Genomic DNA, 19,620 nt, shown 5'->3' with positions numbered 1-19,620 from the left:
AGCAGTGTTTTAATTAATACAGTTTCTGTGTGTTTATTCAGGGCTAAGTTAGCCAGGTGGTTGGGACAAACAAGCAGCCCCTGCAACAGAAATATGCTTTTTTCTCTGCTTCCTTCCCTTCCTCCCCCTCCCCTTCTAGCCTCTCGTTTGACCCCTATGCTCCCAATTTACTCTTCTTCTCCTTCCTATATAGATTCATATATGTCTCTTTTAGGGTCCTCTTTGTTATCTACTCTGGTTTTTCTTCAGATCATATAAATCTTTCACCTTTATTCTATTTCTTAAGTTTCTAAAAGTTGAATGAAGTATGCACACATGTACTCCATATATATAAAACAATCTTGGTTTTAGTGCACAAAGTGTAACTTAGTGGTAGAACAATCTTCTCATGAGAGTCACCATTACATTTCATAAGAACTGCTATAGTCCCTCAGAGGACATCACCCCTAAATAACCAAAGACCACATTAAGGTTTCATATACTCCCATATCAAAGTGCTTGGCATGAAGTTTTACATTAACTCTTAGTACCAAAATGACATTTAAGTTACAGAGGAGTCTTCAAAGCATGACTTCAAAGGTCTATTTTAATTTATCATTTTATATTATATTCAATAACACCTCTTTCCAGGGTCATTGTGGTGTTTATTTTGTTGTTATGGCTATTTTGTTTGTTTGTTTATTTTGCCATTCCTAAGATCTCCTGCAAATCATAAAGATGGTATTCCTCAGCACTGGGGTCTTAGTCAGCGTCTGTGACACAGAACACAGTTCTGAGCAGTCTCTCCTTGTTCACTGGCAAATGGATTCTGAAGCCATTTCTGCTTAGAAATCATTAGTATTTACTCTTTCTTTCTCTACAACCCTACTTTTATATTATTAGATAGTTAAGTTAAAAATAAATTCACACCCAAATATTAAAATGGTGGGTCTTGAGAAATCAAAATTTATCCATCTACATTTGAAAGTAGCTTTCAAAGAAGGATGGTAATCAAGGACTGGGAAAAAATAACAGGATCACAGTGGGAAGCAGAACAGGATGCTGGGAGGACCTGCAAGGGGGGCATGGCTTGTAGGTGTTACTAACAAAATACCGACTATTGTTTTCCCATGATCTTTGCAGTCCTCTACTTCAGTAAGTGACATTGCTTATAGAATGAAGTAGTAGCGCATGGTTCAAGTAGTCAGGATACTAGGATGTAAGAGACACAAGAATACTTTCGATTTCCTATCATTACCTTCTTTGACTTGGTTACTTCAGACAGCTGATGGAAAGAAAATGTGTAGCATTGAGCTTAGCCAGTTGGAAATGCTTTTAAGACACAAACTCCAGTTTATTAAGCATCATCTAAAGTACCTTCTCCAAGTGAGTGAGTATATAAGAAACACTGAGTAATGAAATATAAGTTTGTAATAAAATCATCATATTTTGGTTATTCATTTACACTTATGCTGTATGAACAAAAACTACTGATAATGATGTTATAGTTTTATCAATAAACAATAAAACTCAGTAAAATATAATAAAGATTTGTATCATTTTGGGTTTTTTTGTGGTCAGTGATGTAACTAGTCTGTGAACTGACTTTGAGGTACTCAAATGTCCCCAACCTCTGTGTCTGTGAATCTGAGGGCCCTGGATTCACCATTAAACACCGAATACTGCGCGATTCCTTCAATGGGGAGAGAGTGAATTAGATTTTTACATTGACATCTGTAGTCTCCTCTTGCATGGCGCTATTAAGATATTATCCTGTATATTCAAGTAGGTTCAATAGGTCTGGGAAAGACAGCCTTTTTGACCATTAACAAGAATTGTCAGGATGAAGGCATTTATTAACTTTTTAGTAGGCAGGTAACTGAATGAAAGTACATCTTCATTTCCTCATCTATACAGGATTCTGAAGAATAGAGTTAAAATTGTGTAGCATGTTCCCATGTGCTAGACTAGCAGTCCAGTGATTTCATTATTCCTGATCAAGGCTAACCATTCCTTATCGGTTCCATCTTGAAGCAAGACAAAGGGAAGCAGCAATGCATCATTAAGGAAATCATTCTAGTAGAGCCCGTGGATCACATTTGCATTCATAAAGTTTAAGAAGCTTCACCTTAAGGTGTTTTGAAGCCAGGGAATGAGGACCATCTGCAGGGCTGGGTCTCTTAGACTTAACACAGCACAAAAAAAAATAGTGTCTTCTCTGTGGGAGCCCTGGCTACACAAATCTTTTAAAATTTTTCCCATTTTATTATTTAGTATTAAACACAAAATGATGCAAGTTGTAATCTATAGATTTTCTAGAAATCAAACATTTGCTCATAATAAGTAGTAAGCAAATGTATTTTAAACATTTTAATATAGTTTTTGCACTTTAAAAAAACCCAATGAATTACATGCTAGCGTAGCGAATCTTGTTTGAATATGTGTTATGGCATGACATATAGCATCGTCTACGTTTTTTAGTTTTGAGCCTTTTACTTATTTCATTTCTTTATTCTTCTCTCATTCAATACATCCCTACTGCAACCTCTGCTTCCTCCACTGTCCCCAACCATCTTTTCTCTCCCCAAGATCAACTGCTCCTCACTTTCCCTTCAGAAAGAATAAGCTTCCCAGAGGTATCAACTGAACTCAGTAAAACAATATGCAATAAGACTACATGCAAATCCTCATAGCTAGGCTGGGTGAAGCAACCCAGTAAGAAGAAAGATGTCCCACAAGCAGGCAAGAGAGTGAGAGACACCTTCGCTCCCATTGTTAAGAGTCCAACAAAAATTCCAAGGCAAACACCCACAGCATGTACACGCAGACAGAAACCAGCCTAAGGCTTGTATGAGCCCCACCAGTCCGAGCTTATGGGCTTTATTTGTTGTTTAGCTGTTCAGCTGATGGCACGCAGGCAGCTGTGGTACATCCAGGGTCTCGACTGCATAAGAGTCTATCTAAACTCACTTGCATGATTGCTGCCTGGACTCCTGGTGTTTATACTAACAAGCTTAGCCCTTGATGGCTTGTTACTCAAGCACTTCTTCAATTCCCCTTCAGATGTAGCTCGGCAAAGGAGAGTTTCCACCGTGGCAGCTGGGAATGTGAGACTTAGAGAGAGTACTTGAGACACAGTTACTCTTTTTGGTAATGAAAATGACATCACATCCATCATCATTGCCAAAATCCTATTTCCTAGAAGGGAGTCACTTAGCTCAGCTGATTTCAAAGGAATGCTCACCAAAGGCAAGACCACAAGTGGACTGGAATCAACAGAGCCTTGCTCTTGGTAGGCAGGAGAGACTCAAGTGTTGCACAAGCATAAAGGTTTCTCTCTCAGAGTTCCAAAAGGTCCATTCTATCATGATATCAAAGGTCTTAATTTCATAATATACGTCAGGAACCGTTTTAGTCCGTGTCTATCTCAGCCATATAGGTGAATGGGAAAAATACAGAACGATAAAAATTTTTCCATTTCAATTGTAATTATATAGCTGTCCTTCATTGCCAAGCATTGAATATTAGTAGTAAAAGGCTTTAATGGATTGTATACATTTTATAAAGACTTGCTCATTTCTTTTGTGCATATATGTGTATGTGTGCATGCATATGTGTATGTGTGCATGTGAATGTTCATGTGCATGTGCGTGTGTGTGTGTGTGTGTGTGTGAACTGCATCCACGTGCAAGCAGACACTCTGAGAGGCTATAAAAAGACATGGAATCCCTAGGAACTGAAGTCACAAACAGTTGTGATTTTCCCAGTGTGGGTGATGAGAAAGAAACCTGGGTTCCCTGAAATAGGAGCAAGTGCTCTGAACTATTGAGCCATCCCTGCATGACCTGAAACTTAAGAATTTATTTAAAATGTTTGAAATTAACAAGTTCAATAATATAGCATACAGATTGCATTAGAATTCAGCAAAATGAGTAGATTTTTGGCTGCATATTAGTCAAATATACTCATACAAATGGACATTTTGGCACTGTAAATAAGCATAATTATTTCTAATTATACCATTGCAAAGGTCTAATAAAATGTTATGGGAACATAAAGTCTACAATTTACTTATAGGAAAAGAAAAATATCACTCTTGAACAGAATATATAATTTTATTAAATCTTTCCAAATAAAACACTTTTATGAATATTATCATTTTTCCTCCTTAATATTTGCTTTCATTTATTAGAGCAACCAATTTACCAATTCAAGCATTAAGGAAGGTAAACAAGAAATTAACTATTAATCCTTTCTTATTCCATTCACATAAGAACTATTGGAATCATTTTCTGTAAATATATTTTTGTAGCCATGCTTGAAAATGATGTACTTCCAATAAGCTGGATAGAGACTGTGAAAAAAGAGCCATTTTTCCTGCCTCTTTTCCACTCCTGGAAGGCGACATAGGTGTGCCCGTGGGGTCCGGTTACTGCGTACTGTTTATGCAGCTGCACTTCATTGATCTTGGGTTCCTGTTACACAGTTTGTGATGGGAAGAAAGGGCTTTCAAAACAACGACAGACACAGGTCTTTAACCTCCACCTTCGTGGATTGTTTGTTCCACAATCACTTCTGTGGAGATTATCAGGCAGTAGTACTAGAGTACCTTACTCCTCTCTGCCCTGTGTTGTGGGTGTGTTAAGATCAGTATTTGGAATGAAATACTGGTAAGTCAAAAAAAAAGGCGTGTTTATTTTAATCAAGGCTTATTATAAGTAGCAGGCTCTAAAATGTTTGATATTGAATTTTCTATGGAGAAAATGGTGTTTAAATTTTTTCATAGGGCTTAGTTGGTAAAAGCTTTACCAAACTTGGAAAATTTGTCAAATTTACTACATCTTAAACAATGTCCACATAACATCTGATGCTACAAAGAAAAAGCCCTTGCAAATCTCTTATATGTAGCTATATATATAGTAAATAAGCCAGAAGTTTGGGCCCTACCCAGTTTCAAATAGTTTCAAGTACTATGTCTGTACACTGATAAAGGACCTTATGAAGAATTACTGCTCTTTCATGAAAAATAATTCTTGAATGTCTTGAGTACAGTGTATTTATTAGAAGTGATTAAATGATTAAAACAATTACTAAGCACAATCTAAGTGCTTACCAGACAATGGTTAAAGGAACACTTTTCCCTGCTTGACATGACAGCAGGCCTCATGAGGGTGATCTTGGCAGCTCTTGATGCCATCAACTGTCTCTATTTGCTTCTCTGTTCTGAGGGCACATGGATGTCATGTGAAGTGGTGGACATCTTGGTAAGCTATGCGAAAAACCATGTACAATGCCTAGTGTGTGAATAACAAAGTATAATCTTAAAGATCGGCATCAAATATTGTTATAATTTGCTTATTCCAACAGACAGTCTTTGAGACATCTCAAAAGCCATCAGGAAATAATATGGTGTGATATTTCATTATATCCTAATTTCTCCCATTGTAGAATTTGTCTTTAATCGGAAACGTGCTATCACACACCGAAAACTCATCTCCACACATTAGCTTTTATGATCTGTGATATTGCAAGTGCTAGCAAAGCATAAATTTTGGAAGTCATTTAATTTCATTGGTGGCATATAATTGTGCCCCACACGATGTGTATAGTTACTGTTATACTTCAATTTCCATTTATTTATTATTTGTATACTGTATGGTTCCAAAAATGCTCAAAAAGATCTCATTTTAATTGTCATTGTGTTGGCTAGCCTTTTCTGAGATGTGCCAGGCTTTTCATCTGTTCTTACCAGAGCAAAGTACATGACTGAATGGAAACAACTTTCTTCCCATTCTCATTCCCTATTTTAAATCATGTGTTTTGCAGAGATTAATATTATCTGGGCTGCACACCAGGCACACCACAGTTCTGAAGACTATAACTTAAGCACGGCACTGAGACAATCTGTCTTGCAGCCATATACTTCGTGGGTAAGTTGTGGGAAATTGAATAAATGAGACAGCATCATTTGTTTGTTTAAATCTCAAGTCTTTCTTCTTTTTCCTGTTAAACTACGAGAAGATGGGTTCGAGGTGCTTCATTTTCCTCTAAATGGCTCTTCCATCTCTAGAACACCAGACATATATGACATAAGTACTCTTTTCAGAGTTAAATTTTTGTTTGGTGTGAAAGTACTCCTCAAGATAGACAGCAATCTCAGAAAGTACCTGTCCATTATTATTATTTTACATAATTTTAACCAGTAGGCAAATGTAAATATAATGGGTTTTACCTCCAATATGTTCAGATAGAAATATTTTAGACATTCTATTTTTATTTAAAATTTTTCCATTTTTCAAATATCTGGGAAAGTTACCATGAAAGTTCACATGGTATAGGCCTGGTCCCCAAGATAATAATATTTAGGAGACTGGCACCCTTTCAGGGATGGACTACTTAAAAGTCTACCTTTTACATCAGTTGGAGATACTTCCTTGGAGGTATTATTGGGTCTCAGTTGCTTCTTCCTGCTGTTTGTTTGAAGAGGTGACTGGTAAGGATCAGAGACATGCATGCTCTTGAAATTCATAATGAGGAGCCATAGACAAAAGGGTATCCTCACCATACTTTCTACATTTGCAATATCTAAACTAGTGGATTAACTGAGCTTCTTTTTAGAGATGAGTTCTCCTCCTGGATTTCTTGGTAGTGATTTTATATCATTAAAGTACTCTCTGTGGGTAAGAGATGTGTTTCTAGAAACTATAATATACAGGAACTATAGTTATTTGATCCTAAAATGATGGAATTAAATCTGCATTTATCGGCTCCATGGTTTCTACTTGACTCTGCCTCCTTTATCCGAGAATTCAGCCTAGCTTTCCCTGTTTACCTCTATTCCCTGTGAAGGCCCAAGACAGTTTCTTTATTAACCAATGGTATTCACAGCATACAGAGGGGAATCCCACATCAGTCATACATATAAGTGGAAAATTCAGATCATAACTAGGTGCCTTTCAACTCAGAGAAAATATGCAGGATTGGGTACTAACCCAAGTAGCAGACAAGGCACAGAAGACCTGTAAAGCCTATAATAATACTGTTAATGAGCAAATTGTAAAAGAACCTTCCCCCAACTTTGTTGTACCAAAGACCCCTAGACTAAAACATGCCTTACTTTCAGGATTGCTGTAGCAAAATGCTATGAACTGAGAGGCTTAAAACAACACGAAGTGTATTGTTTTAGGAAGTCCTTGAAGCTAAATGGCAGTATCTCGGTGCTTCCTGAGTGGTGTTACCACAGAGGTTCCAGAGAATATAGGTGCTAGATGCCGTCCTGGGCTCTTAGGTTTATTAAAGAAGAATAACAAGCACTTGTAGTGGCATTGTACTTGAATTTTAATAAATAAAATGTGCCTGAAATCAGAGAGTAAAACAGCCCCATGGCATAACCTTACAGACCAGGCAGTGGTAACACACACCTTTAATCCCAGTAGCCACACTAGTTTGCCATAGAAACCCAGTGGTAGTGGTGTATGTCCTTAATCCCAGTCCTAGAGAAGATTATAAAATGGGAGGAGATAGTCTTAGTCTTATTCCGAAGTTTCCTGGAGGCAGGATCACTATTTTCTGACTGAGATTGAGGTAAGAACCAGTGGCTGGCTGCTTTGTTTTTCTGGTATTCATGTTGAACCTCAATTTCTTTGAGTTTTTATTAATCCTGCTTCAAGCATTCAAACTTTTCCATCACATCATTCCTGCTTCTTTGCTCATACTAACCTTTTTGAACTAAGGAATCTGGTCATTCTGAATGAGGAACCCAGGGGTGTCTTGCTGAAAAATAAACAATAGGAAAGAATATAGCTATATTTGAAGTTGACCAAGAACATTAGTGAGTTCATGAATTGTTTGTTGACAGGAGAAAAGATGCATCAGAGTATTACATACTTCACAATTTGAAGAAATCTTCTATTTTATGCATAATATACTTTTAAAAATATGACAATGAATTTCAGAAAAGCTCCACACTGTCATATTGCATTGTACAATCCTATATTAAAATGCCAATCCAGATACTTGATCCCAGTTTACTCCCTCCCTGACATCTCTGCTATTCAATGATTGTGCACAATGGCACCTGGAGTGCCAAGTCTCAAGTGCAGTGGTCAAGTCAGTGTCCAACAAGCTTCAGGACATTTCTTTTGCTCTTTGACAGAGTATTAGTCAAAAGAAGTGGAGCCAAATCTGTATCCAAAGGGGGCGGCAGCTTCCAGATATGTCTAAAGGAAAAGCATTGCCAGCAACAGTAGTATTGTGGAAAGGCAGGGCCGAGAGATTCAACTAGTTAGTGTGAAGGTTGAACACAAAGTTCTTCTCCAAGATTATGCAGGAACTGAAGAAATTCCAGATAATGAAGACTATCTCTCATTTAGATGACATTAGAGATGGTGAGATACTTGAAAATTATGTGGACTGAAATCCTTGAAATGGCGTCACATGAAGTTGCCAGCTCCACTGAAATTCTGAACTATTTCGTCATCTAAATAATTTCAATGCCTCCCCTTTATAATAAACTGATGATATCTATCTCTTAAATTTAATTCTACTGTACTGTCATAAACATTTCCAAATAAAGTAATGTAAACAAAAAATGAATGTGTCCGACGTGAAAAATGAGTGCAAATCCAAGCAAAATAAGCTCCGCTCTCATCTATTCCCAAAGTAAAGTATTTTATGTTATTCTGTCACAGAGAGAAAAAAATGTGTTGAATTAGGAAATGAGTCCCAATAATGTCAGAAATTGCTCTTTATTTGGGGAGTGGTAATGGAGGAGGAGCTGACACAATGAAGAAGAAAGGTAGGGGTTTAATTCAGCCTGCGTTCTTGACCAGCTTGTCCATATCCCTTCCCCTATGTATGGAAATCAAAGTCAGATTTCTGATATCTTTCTTTTTCTTGAATTATCTGTAAAATTTATTATCAGTGTTATAAAAGGCCTATAATTTAACAGTAACCAGAGCAACCACTTATTTCAGAAGAAATAATAAATGAGTCATGTCTTTGAAAGAAAATTGGTGAGTGAGATAAAGAGCAAAATTAAGCTCAGAGAATATCTCTTTTATACTATCATGAAAATTAGAGTGGCCGACGTGTCATGTAAAACAATGAAAGTTACAGATTCAATTTTCTAGAATTTCTAACCATGACATTTGTATTTTTAAGACAATTTTAAGCCTCATGCTATCTACATGAGCTGAAATTTATAAAATACAATTAAACTGAATGTCATTTTATTTACAATATACTGCTGTGTATGGTTTTATACACTTGTTTATTCTCACATTATACATGTCAATGCAATGTGTTAGTGGAATTCATAATACATATATAAAATGTATTTAGATCATAACATGCATATTTTACAGCATATAATTATATAAGAATCATTAGAATATTATTTTCTCCAAACTGAACCCCTGAAAGGTTGCTGTGAACAACCCCAAATATTACTTTGCCCAACAAAAATCAGGAAGCAGTTTGGAGAAGAACCATGCCCATATTCCCAAATATTGTTAATATTTTTTTTTACATTTAATGGGAGACATGCTATAAAGATGAATACTTTGCATTGGTATGGATCTTGGTTTATTGATACAAATTTAAAGTCAATTTTGTTATATATATGTATATATATATATATATATATGTATTTCTGCTCTTGATTAAGATATTGTGTTTGTGCAGCTCATTTAAACATGTAATGTATAATTAAAAAATATAGGTTAATACATAGTCATCTATAATAGTCATACTTGTAGTCATGTTAGTTAGATTTTCTAGATGTCCAGAGATGTATTTCAGATGGATAGACATTCTTCAAACCTTTCAAAGACTACAGAATATGGCATTTAAAATATTTTAAGAATTTGGGACTTATCATGACAATGAGACACATCTGCTTCTGGCAGCGCCAATTACTTCAAGAGTAAGATGGGTATCAAAGAGGCTCCTTATGGAGTTGATTAGCCATTTGGGCAAGAAACTGCTTTTACCTGGACTGCTTAATTGAACATGCAGTACCCATTGAGAAATGACTGCTGAATTTGCCTAAAGGTGAGACCATACTATGGGTTTCCTGCTTCACCAAATTGTCTGCCATATATTTTGCAGGATACAGAAGAAAGTGACTAACAAACTGCCAATATAGGTAGAACTGTATTTAAAATTTCCTACTTTGTGGAAAAATCTGCTGGATACTATGGGTCTTTAGGCTGAAGATTGATGCCCCAATGGTACAGAAGAATATTGGTTGACTGTCCAGGTAGCAAGATGTCTCAGACAATTTTAGAGTTTTGGAAGAGGCTTACAATGCACTTCCTGTTTACTTACATAATATGATATCCTTCTGGAGTTGTTGACAAAGTTAAAGAATTTATAGTTATAGTTTTCCTTAGATATGATAAAAGATAAAGTAGATATAAATATTGTAACTGTAATTCTTGGTTGATACCTGTTTTGTCATATGTAATTTTGCTGTTAAGTTTAAATCCTTCCTTTTTTATTTAAATAGAAAAGGGGAGGTGATGTGGGATTTTCCTCTGTATGCTGTGAATAGCATTGGTAAATAAAAAACTGCCTTGGCCTGTTGATAGGGCAGAACTTAGGTAGGCAGGGAAAACTAAACTGAATGCTGGAAGAAAGGAGGCAGAGTAAGAGAGAAGCCATGTAGCCTTGCCAGAACTGGGCAGAACTTTACCCCATAAGTCACAGCCACATGGCAATACATAGATTAATGGAGATGGCTTTAATTAAGATGTAAGAGTTAGCCAGTAAAAGGATAAAGCTAATGGGACAAGCAGTTTTTTAAATAATATAGTTTCTGTGTGATTATTTCAGTCCCTAGCTGCTGGAAATAAACAAGCAGCTCCTCCTCCAACATTGAACCTTATGGCTTAGCTGTTTACTAGTGGACAACCATCCTACAAGCCCTGTTTTTCTTCCCAGCTCTGTCTAGATCTACTTTAAATCACAGGCAAACTCAGTGGCTTCATTCCCATGACTGGCAAACCAGCCAGTGTGTGCATGGACCATTTTGGTCCACTTCAAAATCTTTGGGTATGAAAAAATGTTCCCTCCATTCATATACTGCATGGGCACCCCAGGCCTTACATGCTGGGAGTCCCACAACTGTCTCTGTGTTGTGTGGCCCTTACTCTGTCCAGCGCTTCCAGACACAGAAAAGCTTTCTACATGCTCAGCAAGTTCTAAAACAAACATGAAATATCACTATTGTCTCCTCTCTGCACCTGTGAAACCTTTCTAGGATTTTAGTTCCTTCAAGCTCTTCTCACTGATACCTCAGGAACTCTAAAGACTACAGAGAAATGTGAACTCTTTGCCATTTTCTCTTTCTAGTCCTGTTCCCATGTCTTCAATCAAGACATGAGTTCACAGGAGAGCATGTCCTCTTACTCTGCATTTAAAGATAATATTCTTCTCTCTTTAGTTCAGTCCTCAGGCTGACTGCATTGCTGCTCTCATAGTCTCCATTGAACATCTGTAAAAGCGTTGCATGTCACTTTCTGCCCAGCTTTCCTAGAAGAATATTAAAATGCTCGCATGTAGCCATTCAAATTTTTCTTTTCCTTATCCATTCTTTTTAATTTTTTTGTACCAAGTCACAGGCACAATAGAGACTCTGAAGAATTGAAGCGATCTATTCTTTCTTCAGGAAATGCAGGGTCATCCCAGATCATCTCGGTTACATTAGGAGTCTGCTTCTTGGTCTCTGGGAGATCTGTCCAAGCCTCCCACAGTCTAGCATTTTTACAAGACTAATTCCAAAAAGTGTGACAATTTATAATCCTCCCATATGCCATTTCTTTATGGCTTCAAGATACCAACTCTCAAGCACTGTTCTGCTACCTGCTTGTGGGAGGATAAATTACTCACACTTTGTCTCTGCTGGACTGATACTATGTTTTGTCTTATCCTCATTGTTTCCTCAAAGATATAGTTCTACAATAACTCTATTGTATGTTAATTATCTCATAGAATAACCAACCTAATGTGAACAGTGTCATTTAAAGCTGAAGAGCCTTAGAGTCAAAATAACATTGGTGAGAGTACCAGACAGAAGTGTATTTGGTAAATACACTCAATGTCCTCTGTCCCGGGTACTAACCGAGCATGAGGGCTTTTCAGTCAAATAATTAAGTGCATTTAAGGACTTATGGTAGAAGAAGAAGTTAAATTATTTGTAAAGAATGTGGACAATCGGATCCCAAGATTGGAGATGGAGGCTCACTGACCTGGAGATGTAACTATGTTAAGGAGCACTAGGCTTTGATGACCAAGGCCTAGGATTTGTTCCTCGGGCGTGCAGATGAAAAAACAAAAACAAAACAAAACACAAAAACAAAGCAAAGCACCAAAACCAAAACAGGAGAGATAAAAGAAGGTTGAGGATGGGAAGGGGGAGGAAGTAAAGAATTCTCATACCTACACCGCATTTACTGCTTTGTTTTCAGGCAAAGGAATAGGACCTTTTTCCCTACAGTTTTCTTTATAACACTGAATTAATCACAAAGAATTGTCTTTCAGTTTATTATTGTAAATTATTCCCCAAGTTTTGCTTTCATTCTTAAGAAAAAAATGAGTTTTAGCCAGGGAAAGTGGTGCCTCTCTGAAATCCCAGCACTTTGACACCAAGGTAGTTAGATTTCTAGTTCTAGACCTAGACCAGCCTGAGTTCCATAGTAAAAATGGTCCCGGAACAAGGCTGCTACATCTAGCAGAGCAGAGGTGATTGCTCAGCATGTGCTGGGCCCTCAGATCATTCCCAGGACTAAGACAAAACAAAAATTCAACTAAGACTCATTGTGGCCTTCTGTTTGTAAGGGTCAGTCCATCACTGTGTTTATCAAGACAGAAGATGTCTGGAACTTTTTAAAGTTGATCTAATCCTGTGAAAATATTATCAAAAAAAAAAAAACTCTTCTACAGATTGACAGGGTTTGGTTCACATGAGCAAGAAAAGGATCTGAAATGTCCCTTTACAGAACAAAAGTGCTTAGTGTAGCCATAAAACCACCTTTTATATAACAGTTGTAGTTATTATAAGAGATTATTTCCACAATTTTTGTACAAATACAATGTACTCTAAGTACTCATCTGTTAGACTCTGTCTTTCCAAAAATATTAATCATTGAACATTCAAAATATTTATTTTCTATTCTTTTTTAGTCAAGCTTTATTTATATTATATACTATTCTATATCATACAATAATATAGAATTTTTGAAACTAATTTCTGAATTTTGTTCTTTACTATTACTTTAAGGAACCAAGTGGGCTAAAACTTCTTCTTTTTACCTTTACAAGGAAGTTTGTATTGAAATCATGATTGGGAAGTTGAGTTCCTGAATAAAAAATCTATATTCTCTTATTGCTCATTCATTTGACCCATTGCTTTTTATCTATTGAAAATGATGAAATTCAACCTGTTTGCAGTTGGTAAAATCTTGTATTTTAGGTGACAAATTTAGAACAAAAATAAGAATTTCATAAATTTCTAATTTCCAATGCAACCCCATTACTAAATATCCTTCAAATGACTCCATCACTGGGGACAAATGGTTTATACAATTCAACAATTAAATCATAGCATTCAGGAGAATAGTTTTTAAAATATGCAGCATTTTAGAAATATGGATTCTATAAAATAATAAGTGTTAGGGGGAGTGAGATTCTTCTGAAATCTTTTTTTGGGGGGAGGGGGTTCTTCCAGGACAATTATGCTGACCACATAAGAATGCTCACAGGAATAAGGTGTTAGGATGCCACAACAAAACCTACTTACTAGTCAATTCTAAGCAGTTTGAGGGCTTAAGAAAAAGCTGTTTTTCCAAGGCATGGAAATGTCCCTCTTTTAGGCAATCTGGCCCCTTAGACTTGCTTCCACTGTCCTCACACGACACCTCCTACCTAAATAACTTTGATAAAATTTAAGACATCTTTCACCTTTAATCAATCATATAAACATTAAAAAGAAACAACATTCTACTCTTTATTATGCCACATATTTTTCTTTAATTATGATTGCATTTTATTATGATAATGCTAGAGAACAGTTGAGCATTTGGGAGTGGTCAAGGTACAAAGGCATGAGCATTAAATTTTTGCTTCAGTCAAGTATTTGGGCATTAGAAGCCATCACTGTACTTCCAGGAAACACATCTAATCTTCCCATGGTAAGGAAATAACATGCAGCCTGTGATATTTTAATTACAAAAAAATTAAATTCCCAAAAGGAGATTAGCACTTGCAATCCTATCACCATGTGAAAAATTAATATTGCAAAGTGATGGCCATAAATACATGGAAAATTATGCTTGCTGAAGAAGGATAGTTCATAAGGCTTCTGTTGAGGACTCATGATTGTAAAGTGAATAGATTTTTTTCCCTTACAGATTTTCTATTCTCCCTTGGCCCTCTTCATACCACCTTCAGTGTTTGCTGTTCACATTCAATTCAATCTCCTGTACCAATTTTGGATCCACACTGAGGTAAGAGTAAATGTGTGTTTGTGTGTTTGTGTGTGCAGTGTGTGTGTGTGCTAAAAATTTTATACTAAAACAGCCTCAAGCAATGTCCTAGAAATGTACCAGCAGCTGATTTATTGTGTAAGAAAAATCTTAGTCTGCCTTCTTTAAGGAGAAACATCTGTTCATTTTTATTCCTTTTATTCTGAATATATATTGCAAAGTTTATAAGATGCAATGAAGCCAGTTGGTCCCAATTAAATAAAATAATTTTTGAACTATTAAGTACCAAAATATTTTAATACTGTATTTGCTACAATATCTCGCTATATTACAGTTCATTAAGCATTACTCAACAAGAGATGTTGAAATGCATTTCAATTTAGAGATAGAAGTCTGTGTGTATGTATGTGTATGTATGAAGATCACTTAAAAATGTGTAGCATTTACAGAAATTAAGAAAATAATTTTGTAATCTTACTTTAATTCAAGAGTTTGTTTTGTTTAAACTTGTTCAATTTATTATTAGAGTTTTATTTTGTTTTCTCTAGAAAACTGAATGCAGAAATTCTCAGTTCTAAAGACTTTCAGATCCTCAGGCTTGAATGATTGCAGATATATTACTAAGCAACCATTTAGATTATGAACTATTCGTCTACATTTTACTATTAAATATATAAATAACATAGACTCAGAAATATCGCTACGCGAACAGGAGACATTTAAAGCATTTGCATTTCCTGGCAGCCTTTTGAAGTTCTGGCAGTGAACACATTGGTAGATGGTACATTGTAGTGCGCCACATCACCAGTCATACCTTCACCAGACACCAAAACGTGCCATAGAGAAGCTTCATCTCATTGTCGGTAGTATCTCATATGCCAACATGCTTGGGATAGAAACACAGCTACCCCGACTTTGGACATATGTATATTATTTAAAGGTCTGCCATGAAATACTGTTTGTTTTATGATAGTTGACATATATCAAACAAGCTCATACTACAGCCATCTGAAAGAGTTGTCGAGGCTAGTTCTGACTCTAGAGGTCAAAGACCAAATTTCTTTAAGTCAGGAAAGGGAAGCATTCTCCTGATTTACTTGGAGGGGTTAAAGGAGAGTAGCATTTTCACAGCGGCTCTGCCCGAGGTCACGCCTTGTGTCAGGCCCAGTATTAGTTAGGATACGGAATGATGATGTCTAAGAAACTACTGCCTTTCCTGTGTCTCTCCAGGAGTCCTTGAGCCAAGGTCCACTTACCTCCTCAGCAGAAGAGAGCAGATCAAATGCCAGTGGGGGATTATTTAAAGTCAGTTCCCCTGGCTGCCTGCCTGCCTTTCCAGATGAATAGCGATATGTTAGAGCCTGTTAAACATGCTGCGTGTCATACCTTCGCAGGAACTTAAACAAGCAGAACTGTCTGAGATGGATTACATGAGAGACAAGCCCCAGATAATAAACTTATAGTTTGAGTTGTGTCTTAAGGTATGGATTCATTTCTGACAATTTCCATAGCTGTGAAATTCAGATAGCATATTTTTACTTGTTGACAAGTAAGAGAATTATTCAGGAGGAAACTGAAAAGGTTGATGCAGTGGTGATTTCTGGGGAGGTGAAGTGAATAGACATGAGGTGGAGAAAATTTGATTTTATTTTTAGTATTTAAATATTTACATACTTAATTTGTATGTGTGTGTGTGTGCGAGCACGTGTGTGTGTGTGTGTGTGTGTGTGTGTGTGTGTGTGCGTGTGTGCAGGTACACTATGCATGAAATGATTGTGGAATTTAAACGACTTTCAAGGGAGTTGCAGACAGTTGTTCACCATTATTTGGGTGCTGGGAACTGAATCCCAGGCCTCTGCAAACGTAATCAGTGCTCTAATTTACTCAGTCATCTCTCCAGCCCCCATGGAGGATTAATTTAAAAGCACATGTTCTCAATGTGTGCTGGTCTTACTTTGTTCATTAGAAGTTAAGATAATCTACGTTCCCAAACCTGACAGTATGTGATTAATTTCCAAGACCTTCAGTGTGGAAGAGAACTTCTTCAAGCAAGTTCTCCTCAGACTTCCACATGAACCCTGGGACACAAGGGTCACACAGGACACACACACACACTTAATACATTTCATTAAGTATTTTTAAGTGTAACCACACAGAGTAAAGGTAGAAACTATCAAACAGTCTATCAAAGTGTGCTCCTCGAGGCTGAAGAACTCTTAGCTTCTTGCTAATATCCTCTGAGCTTCCTGAGCACTCATCCAGCCTCAGTGGCGTGACTCTCTAGTTGAGGAAACCTGTGCGAACGGTAGTCATTCCAGTGTTGGCCTTGTAGCCTGGTCCATTCACGAACAGTTTTCTTCTCAACCATCCCTAAGGTCTGCTTCTTACAAAAGAGGAAGCAGGTTCCTTAACACAGTGGTTTTTAGGAAAAGAAAAAAGTCACTTCTGTCACACCAGTACCTCCGAAGATGTGAGGAAAGAAAAAAACTGATTCATTTAATAGAATCTCTATCAGACAAGAATGAAGTTTGATATCTTTGTTATTGTTTCACTGTGGACTCTTTTAGCAAAGAAATAGGGGTAACTTAGTCCACCTCATTTTTTAAAGTTGCAAAAATCCTTGCAATTGTTTTGACAGTCTGTTCTGATACTTTAAAAAAAAACACAGGGAATACAAAGTCACTCTACATAGCTTTGAATGTCCTGTAACTTGCTGTGTAAATAAGGCTGGACTGGAATTACAGAAATCCACCTGTTTCTGCCTCCAGGGTGCTGGGGTTAAAGGTGTGCACATCATGTCCAGCTGTTGCTGAGTTTTTAAAGTCTAGAGATTGACTTTTCATGAACCTAGGGTGTTGACAATTCTGTAAATGCATGACTATAGCACAAGAAGAATTTTAAATTCAAATATTATACTTCAAAGCTATAAATGTCCATTTCTTAGGTATTAAGTGTTCAAGGTTTAGCTGCATCATCACCGAATGGTGGTAATCACCTGAATTAATTTAGAGTGCTATAATCTGTTATCATGCTCGAAAGGAGGAATCCTACACACAATTAATTTAATGCTGTGATATTGAAGATTAGAATCATGACTTGATGGGTTTCATAACATTAAACTGAAATTTTTGAAGAGTTAATTCAGCCTTCCTTCTTTGGCTTAGCTTTCCTGGATTGTTTTGTTATTTTTTTCCTTTAGTCTGTCTTTTGTATTCATGAACTCTGAAACATGTTTTTCTCTGATCTCCTTTGAAACTTTTAGAGTTTTAACTTTCACCTGGACTGCTACATTACCCTTAAACTTCTGTCATTTAGACTTATGACAGGTGGTTTAGATAAAGATTCACTGTGGATCCACAGCAAAGAACCCAGTGCTATGGACACATGCACTCATTCCAACAGTTTTATGTATCAGATGATCCTAATACCTTCCTAAGAAAGAAATTGACTATCATGCTAGATCTGCTCTGGCCATCTCTTTCTTTGTTTATTCATAGTCCTTCACACAAACCTCTCACAGCAAGAGTTATGGTGTAGGTTGTGACATTTGTTGGCATTTTCCTATCAGATTCTTGAACAAAAATGTTAAAGAAAACATCTATTTCTTTCTTCTTTTAGTTCTGTCTGATTATTGTTTTTACTTTTCTTGATTTATCTCATTGGCAAGAAGCTAGAGTAGAAGAGAAGAGCTAGAGACAGTTACAGGTGTATTCTCTCGGCGTGTGTCCTTGTGTCTGTCTGTCTGTGTAATTCTCTCTCCTGCCCTCTGTCTGTTAATAGTGGTTATTTTAGTAACGACTTAAAAATCTTTTTATGTAATATGTGTGTATGCATGCTTGTCTCCATGGGCACTACACGTGCAAATGTGAATCTAGATTTGAGGATGTGTTTAGCTGGGATTGGCAGTAACACTGATCTAATGGAAAGCAGTTTGTCCCATGACAACACGAAGATTGCCTAAGGCTACCTTGCAAAATCAAAACTGATATGGTTGAGCAGACTGTCAATGTTTAACTAAACATACCCTTTGCCCCCAACACCCTTCTTGCTCGGTGTGCTTAAGGTTCTTGTTAGTAATGCAAGATAGGTTGAAATGAATAATTCCTATCTTTCCAAATAAAGATTTCAATTAAAATCTTTTCTGACCTTTTCAATATTACTTTTATTTGGAGTGAGTGGGACAGCCAATGTGTTGTAATCACCCCAACTTTGAATTCTGGTCTAGGACTCTTGTTATAATTATTTACGACCTCTCTATCTTGTGAGTAGTGTTCTTAAGTACATTAATTATGCACATCATGTAATTCTCCAAATATCATATTTATTGTAGACTTAACATGCCAGTTTTCTTTTAAAGATATCAAGAAAATTAGATAATAAATCTAGCATAAGTCTCCAACAGTTTGTTTCATCTGTACTTTTCATATTTTTTTAAACTCAAACTTCTTTCCAGTATTATTTTCTCTCTGTCTGAAGAAGTCTGCTATCTGTTCTAAATTAGTATGCACCAATAAGTTTCTTTATCATAGCAGCTGATATGTGAGTTAAGTTCAGAAGGAAACTGTGGAGAGATTCTGGGTTCTTTTGTCCCAAAGAAATGTACTGAACAGATGGATAACAGAAAGCAAATGGGAGGTTCTATTACAAAAGAAGGGAGCAGGCAAAACCCCAAAAGTTTAGTAGCTCAGACAGTAACAATGCACAAAGATAGCGATGCTTGTTATTTGGCATGGTTTGGGTGTTCATTTGCATAGTTTGGATTCTGTGTGCATACTTTATTTCGTATAAATTATATATGCATCTTCATTGTTTATACATTTTGCCAGCATCTTGAATTTCCACCCAAGTGTATGTATTATAATCTAACTCCCTATTCAAGGATATGTATTAGTACTACAATAGCCATAGGCCTCATCAGATAATCTGGAATGCCCCAGCCTGCGTTTTAATTGACCTCAGCTGGGGAATTTCTAAATTTCTATTGTGCCAACTTGTTTTTTTTTTTCCATACAGTAACTTTCAAGGCTATGAGTGGGCTTTCCTCACTCTTTACTTGTCTTCCCAAGTTAAGTTGTATTCTTAAGATATTCTTTATACCCTTTCATTTCTGTTATCAGCATCATGCTCAGGCCTGCTGCCTCAGTTCCTCAGCCCT

General features: G+C 36.6%; 1 protein-coding gene and 1 pseudogene across 1 annotated transcript in view; both read left to right on the top strand.

Annotated features, from left to right (window-relative positions):
• The window catches only part of Agmo (alkylglycerol monooxygenase), a 254,774-nt gene that overhangs the window by 87,127 nt on the left and 148,027 nt on the right, over window positions 1-19,620 (top strand). Inside the window, exons 4-5 of the mRNA XM_005343843.3 lie at window positions 5,806-5,909; window positions 14,391-14,486. Coding sequence (XP_005343900.1) covers window positions 5,806-5,909; window positions 14,391-14,486 — 200 coding nt within the window. The remainder of the gene's footprint in view (window positions 1-5,805; window positions 5,910-14,390; window positions 14,487-19,620) is intronic.
• Window positions 8,037-8,395, top strand: LOC101979436 (annotated as a pseudogene).

Source organism: Microtus ochrogaster, chromosome 1 (genome assembly GCF_000317375.1).
Source record: "Microtus ochrogaster isolate Prairie Vole_2 chromosome 1, MicOch1.0, whole genome shotgun sequence".
NCBI lineage: Eukaryota > Metazoa > Chordata > Mammalia > Rodentia > Cricetidae > Microtus > Microtus ochrogaster.
The sequence above is the reverse complement of the archived record's forward strand: the minus strand, read 5'-3'. Positions and strand labels throughout refer to the sequence as shown.